At 49.6% G+C, this 3,824-nt stretch overlaps 1 protein-coding gene across 1 annotated transcript; it reads right to left on the reverse strand.

The window, feature by feature from the left end:
* Nucleotides 1-575: 575 nt before the first annotated feature.
* On the reverse strand, nt 576-1,523 carry LOC119948720 (olfactory receptor 2T2-like). The gene has a single exon (XM_038770196.1). The coding sequence runs from the start codon at nt 1,521-1,523 to the stop codon at nt 576-578; it is 948 nt and encodes a 315-aa protein (XP_038626124.1).
* Between the last annotated feature and the right edge of the window lie 2,301 nt (nt 1,524-3,824).

Consider the following 3,824-nt stretch of genomic DNA (forward strand, 5'->3'; position numbering starts at 1 on the left):
ACCCAACAGTGGGCTCACAGTCTGAAAGTGTATCTACCCCAGCGTTTAAAACAATGCTTGGCGCGTAATAAGAATGATAATAATGGTATTTGTTAAGCGCATCCTATGTGCCACGCACGGTTCTAAGCGCTGGGGTAGAGACAAGCTAATTAGGTTGTCCCGTGTGGAGCTCACAGTCTTAATCCCCATTTTGCAGATGAGGGAATTGAGGCCCAGAGAATCAATCAGTCGTATTTATTGAGCGCTTACTGTGTGCAGAGCACTGTACTAAGCGCTTGGGAAGTACAAGTTGGCAACATATAGAGACAGTCCCTACCCAACACTGGGCTCACAGTCTAAAAAAGTGACGTGACTTGTCCAAGGTCACACAGCAGACAAGTGGCGGGGCCGGGATTGGAAGCCACGACCTCTGACTCCCAAGCCTGGGCTTCTTCCACCAAGCCACGCCGTAAGCGCTTAACGAGTACCATTAAGAACAGTGCTTTGCACATAGTAAGCGCTTAATAAATGCCACCGTTATTATTATCATTACCATTATTACTATTATTATTATTGTTCCGAGGCCCGGGTCGGGATCACGTTCTCTGTATAGAAGCGCAACTCCCCAGCACCTTCCGAAGGGCCCCCGTCACTTGCTTATTGCGGAGGCTGTAGATCAGAGGGTTTAGCGCCGGCGTGAGGATGGTGTAGAAGACGGACACCACCCTATCCTGCCCGGGAGTGTGGTAGGAATTGGGGAGCATGTAGGTGAAGATGGCCGCCCCGAAGAAGAGGCCGACCACGATCAGGTGCGAAGAGCAGGTGGCGAAGGCCTTCCTCCGGGCTTGAGCCGAGCGCATGCCCAGCACCACGGCGGCGATCCGGCCGTAGGAGAAGGCGATGAGGGAGAAGGGCACCAAGAGCATCAAGACGCAGCAGGCGTACATCACCGACTCGTAGACCGAAGTGTCGACGCAGGACAGCTTCAGCAGGGCGGGCACTTCGCAGAAGAAGCTGTCGATGACTCTTGACCCGCAGTAGGGGAAGGTCATGGCTATGGGGGTGACCAGGAAGCCATCCGTGACCCCCATGAGCCAGGAGCCCGCCGCCATCCGAACGCACGTCCTCTGGCTCATGAGGACCGGGTAGCGCAGAGGGTGGCCGATGGCCGCGTAGCGGTCGTAGGCCATGAGGCCCAGGAGGAAGCATTCGGCTCCCAGCAGGGTCAGGTACAGGAAGATCTGAGCCGTGCACCCCCAGAAGGAAATGGTCTTCTGCCCGCTCAACTGGTCCACCAGCGTCTTGGGCACAGTTGTGCAGATGTACATGGCGTCCATGAGGGACAGGTGTCCGATGAGGAAGTACATGGGGGTGTGGAGCTGGGGGTCGAGGTGGATGAGGACCATCATGGTGGAATTCCCCGTCAGGGCCACGACGAAGGTGATGCCGATCAGGGTGGAGAGGACGGGGGGGAGTCCGCCGCTGTCGGTGAGGAGTCCCACCAGGATGAAATCTGTCTGGGGGGCTTGAGTCCGGTTCCCCATTGTTCAGTCTTAATGAAGCCCAAAAGGAGAGAAAGGACACAAGGATAGCATTATTAGTAGTAATAGAAAGAGGAAGAGGAGATAGGGATAGCAGCTGTAGCAGCATATTTGTAAATCACTTATTGGGTGTCAAGTACAGTTCTAAGTGCTGGGGTAGATACAGGTTGATCGGGCCGGACACGGTTCTTGTCCCACGTGGGACTCCCGGTTTAAGCGGGAGGGAGAACAGAAATTGAATCCACATTTTACAGTTGAGGAAACTGAGGTGCAGAGAAGCGAAGTGCCTTCTGCCCAAGCAGACAAGGGGCAGAACTGGGATTAGAACCCAGCTCCTCTGATTCCCAGGCCCGGGCTCCTTCCACTAGACCACACTGCTTCATTCGTTCATTCGATCGTATTTATTGAGCGCTTACTGTGGGCAGAGCACCGTACTAAACGCTTGGGAAGGACATCTAGAGACGGTCCCTACCCAACAGCGGGCTCACAGTCTAGAAGGGGGAGACGGACGACAAAACGGGACATATTAACAAAATAAAATAAATAGAATAGTACATATGTACAAACAGTAGAGTTCGAGAGGTGATGAATAGATGAATGGATGGATAGATGGATGGATGGATAGATAGACGTTAGATAGATATATGGATAAATAGGTTGATAGCTAGATTAATAGAAATATAGAGCAATCTATATAGCTATGGTCACTTTGGCAGTAGATAGATTGATGGATATATAAAGATATATGTCTTATTGATCACTATATAGATGTTGATATATGGAGATAGATTTGTAGGAATTTCTATAGAGATAAACAGAGTATATGCATGCATATCCTAGAGGGCGGGGATCGTATCTACCAACTTTATTGTATTGTACTCTCCCAAATGCTTTGTTCAGTGCTCTGCACATAATAAGTGCTCAATGAATACCACTGATTGATTTACTGATGTACATATGGGTCTATTAATGGCTAAAAGGCCCACAGATATAACTACATAGAGAGAAATATAGTAATATGTAGGATTTGTGTATATGGGAATAGATATCTATAGCCTGTAATTATACCCGCTCATTCTTAATGTTCAAAGATAACTTTGTTGTGAGATTTCCCCATTAAGGCACACATCAACTCTTTATTCCCAAATTGACCTTGCTATCGTTCCTTGCTGTCATTCCTTCATTCAATCGTATTTATTGAGCGCTTACTGTGTGCAGAGCACTGTACTAAGCGCTTAGGAAGTACAAGTTGGCAACGTACGGAGACGGTCCCTACCCAACAACGGGCTTGTCATCGCTCCTAACCCCAATCTATTGTTCATTCCCTTTCCCCTTCCAAGAGTTCCTCCTCCCTTTGTCTCACTGACCACCGGCCTTCCCATCCTCAAAGTAGGAGGGGAAAAAAGAGGGGCCTGGGATTCAGCAGCATTTGGGTTCTAATCCCGGCTCCATCCCTTCTCTGCTGTGTGATCTTGGACCAACCACCGAACCTCTCTGTGCCTCAGTTTCCTCACCCCTAAAATGGGGATGGAGACTGTGAGCCCCATGAGGGACAGGGACTGCGTCCAAACCGACTGGCTTTCATCTGCCCCGGCGCTCGGTACGGCGCCCGGTTCATAGTAAGCGCTTAACAAATGCCATAAAAACAAAAAACAGCCGATGAACCCCCACTTGACAGATCAGGAGACTGAGGCCCAGTGAAGTGACTGGCCCAAGGTCACACGGCAGACGGTGACAGACTCGGGATTAGAACCCAGGCCTCCCGACTCCCATGTTCACGCTTCTGCCATTAGCGGCTTCTTGTGGCCTAGTTTACCATAGTGAAAGCTTAATAAATATAATAAAGAAGAATTCACCCCAATTCCACGGCTCTGCGAGGCAAAACGAGACTAATCGCAGGCTCAGGGACGGAGGAGATTAAATGTGGGCATCGTTTCTCAAAACCCACCGGGCATTTAGAAGGAATCAAATCTATAACAGAGGATACAAGTGAAAGTTTATTGTGTGGAATAATAAATACGGGTTCATTAACATTTGTCTGCTGTGTGTCCTCGTGCCAGTCACTTCACTTCTCTGTGCCACAGTTACCACACCTGATAAATGGGTGTTAAGACTGCGAGCCCCATATGGGACAGAAACTGCGTCCAAACTTCTAGACTGTGAGCCCGTTGTCGGGTAGGGACCTCCTCTATACGTTGCCGACTTGTAAGCGCTTAGTACGATGCTCTGCACACCGTAAGCGCTCAATAAATACAACTGAATGAATGAATCTGATTATCTACCCCAGCGCCTAGTACAGTGCCT

This window comes from Tachyglossus aculeatus, chromosome X3, assembly GCF_015852505.1.
Source record: "Tachyglossus aculeatus isolate mTacAcu1 chromosome X3, mTacAcu1.pri, whole genome shotgun sequence".
Taxonomy (NCBI): Eukaryota; Metazoa; Chordata; class Mammalia; order Monotremata; family Tachyglossidae; genus Tachyglossus; species Tachyglossus aculeatus.

Bases quoted from the DNA above. Each gene is read 5' to 3' on its own strand.
- LOC119948720 (XM_038770196.1), bottom strand. From the start codon at position 1,523: ATGGGGAACCGGACTCAAGCCCCCCAGACAGATTTCATCCTGGTGGGA.